General features: G+C 55.8%; 1 protein-coding gene across 1 annotated transcript; it reads left to right on the forward strand.

The window, feature by feature from the left end:
- The first annotated feature begins 216 nt into the window (after positions 1–216).
- On the forward strand, positions 217–738 carry LOC136460694 (uncharacterized mitochondrial protein AtMg00810-like). Its single transcript, XM_066460297.1, has one exon. The coding sequence runs from the start codon at positions 217–219 to the stop codon at positions 736–738; it is 522 nt and encodes a 173-aa protein (XP_066316394.1).
- Positions 739–2,205: the final 1,467 nt, after the last annotated feature.

The following is a 2,205-nucleotide window of genomic DNA, read 5'->3' on the forward strand; positions in this document are numbered from 1 at the left end:
GTATCGCCTGCGCAAGGCCCTCTACGGCCTGCGGTAGGCCCCGCGCGCCTGGAACGCGAAGCTAGACGCCACACTCAAGGCGATGGGCGTCTAGCATAGCGCGCATGAGGCGGCGGTGTACCGCGGGGCAGCGAGCGCACCGTCCTGCTCGTCGGCGTCTACGTCGGCAACCTCATCATCACCAGCGCTGAAGGAGAGGTGAAGTTCAAGCCACAGATGGAGAAGTTCGACATGAGCGACCTCTGCCTCCTCTGCTTCTACCTCGGCGTCGAGGTGCGCCGGGATGCCAACGGCATCACCCTTCGTCAGAAACACTATGCCAAGCGCATCCTCGAGCTCGGTGGCATGGCTGGCTACAACCCGACATTCACCCCGATGGAGGAGCTCAGGCTCAGCCGTCACAGCACGGTGGCAGAGGTGGACTCCACGCACTACCGGCAGCTTGTCGACAGCCTCCGATACCTGGTGCACAACCAACCGGACTTGGCGTTTGCTATCGGATTCGTGAGCCGGTTCATGGAGCGGCCCACAGTGGAGCTCCTGCAGGCCGTGAAGCGCGTTCTCCGATACGTGTCGGGCACACTAGACTACGGTCACTACAAGAGGGCTCCCAGCACGACACGCTTCGTCGGCTACTGTAACAGCGACCTCGCAAGAGACATCGACACAAGCAGGAGCACCAGTGGAACTATGTTCTTCCTCGGTGACTGCTTGGTCAGTTGGCCATCCATCAAGTAGAAGGTGGTGGTACTGTCAAGTTGCGAGGCAGAGAACATTGCCACTACCACTGCGGCGACACAAGCTCTGTGGCTGTCAAGGTTGCTTGCAGAGCTCCTTGGCAGAAAGGTCGATGTGGTGGAGTTGAAGTTGGACAGCAAGTCTGCTCTAGCTCCGGCCAAGAATCCAGTCTTCCATGACAGGAGCAAGCACATCCGTATCAAGTACCATTTCAGCAGGGATTGCTTAGAGGAAGGGAGCATCAGGCCAACGACATCGCCACTATTGATCAGCTGGTAGACATCCTCACCAAGTCGCTGGGCAAGAGCAGGAGATGAGGGGAAGGATTGGACTGAGGCAGATCACCAGCACCAGGCTTAGGTGGGATTGAGTGTTAAGCCTAGTGCTACGTATCTTACTTACTGTTTCCTATCATTTACTTTCAGGCTACTAAGCCTTGTATTAGAAAGATGCCCAACATCCACTTTAGTGGTTAGAATATGCTGGAGCAGGTGAACCACTTTGCTCTATAAGTAGCAGTGGTGAGGACCTTCTTGTATCCCAAGTATTGCACTTCAATTCAATCCAAGCGGCCTAGTGCCAAGCGGCGCTCTGGTAGCCCCAAATCTAAGATCCATTTGTGGTGTTGTGGCCAACAGTATCTGTTAGAGTAAATAGGAATAATAACACATTGTCGACCCACATGGGGTCTTAGTCCTATGCAATACAACGATTATCTCACCAATTCTATTCTCCTACATGTTATCACAAGTCTAGGTTTAATTCCTAACCCTAGCCGTTGCAGCTTCCGCACCGCATGCCCCCGTGGATAGGTCGATCTCCGCCGGGGGCAGCGCCACCGTTTAAGCGCCGGTTCCTATTGAACCAGTTGCCATCTTCGCATTCGTCGTCGCTACAATCAGGCTGTCGCCGCCTCGATCCAGATCTCCCCCGTGTGGAGGCAGCTGGGTCATACGATGTCCACGTGGTGGTGGCAGGCTGCAACGTGTCGCTGTTGGCCGAGCGGCCCTCCGCCCCATCGATCTGCACGGGTGTTGCTCGCCTGAGCCGCGGCGTTGGGCCACGCTGCCACCAGCCAGGGCTTGCCTGCCTCACTGCACCAGCCTCCCCGTGAGGCTCGGAGGCCCCTGCCTCTCCTCCCTCTCTGGTCACTCCACTCTCTTCTCCATGTGATGTTTGCCCACGAGAGAGGCAAAGCTAGGAGACAAAAGGATGGAGGATCTTGCTAGGTGCACCTGATGAGTTGCACACAGAGGATCCCACTGCTGCTATTGTATCTTTTTTTTCGGTCACTGATCGGGGTTGAGTCACTCATCACCTGTCGACCCGCGTGCTACTCAACATCGGTGTCAACTACACCAACCTCTACTTCGACCATGAGGCCAGGTCGGGAACGCTTGCTGAGGGGACACCTTCGCATTGCATTTTCTGACAATCCATCCGCAAGTTTTCATTGTCGGTTCATCA

The sequence above is a fragment of the Miscanthus floridulus genome, chromosome 1 (genome assembly GCF_019320115.1).
Source record: "Miscanthus floridulus cultivar M001 chromosome 1, ASM1932011v1, whole genome shotgun sequence".
NCBI classification, from domain to species: Eukaryota; Viridiplantae; Streptophyta; class Magnoliopsida; order Poales; family Poaceae; genus Miscanthus; species Miscanthus floridulus.

What these genes read in the sequence shown, in the direction of transcription:
- LOC136460694 (XM_066460297.1), top strand. Translation starts at nt 217, where the DNA reads ATGGAGAAGTTCGACATGAGCGACCTCTGCCTCCTCTGCTTCTACCTC.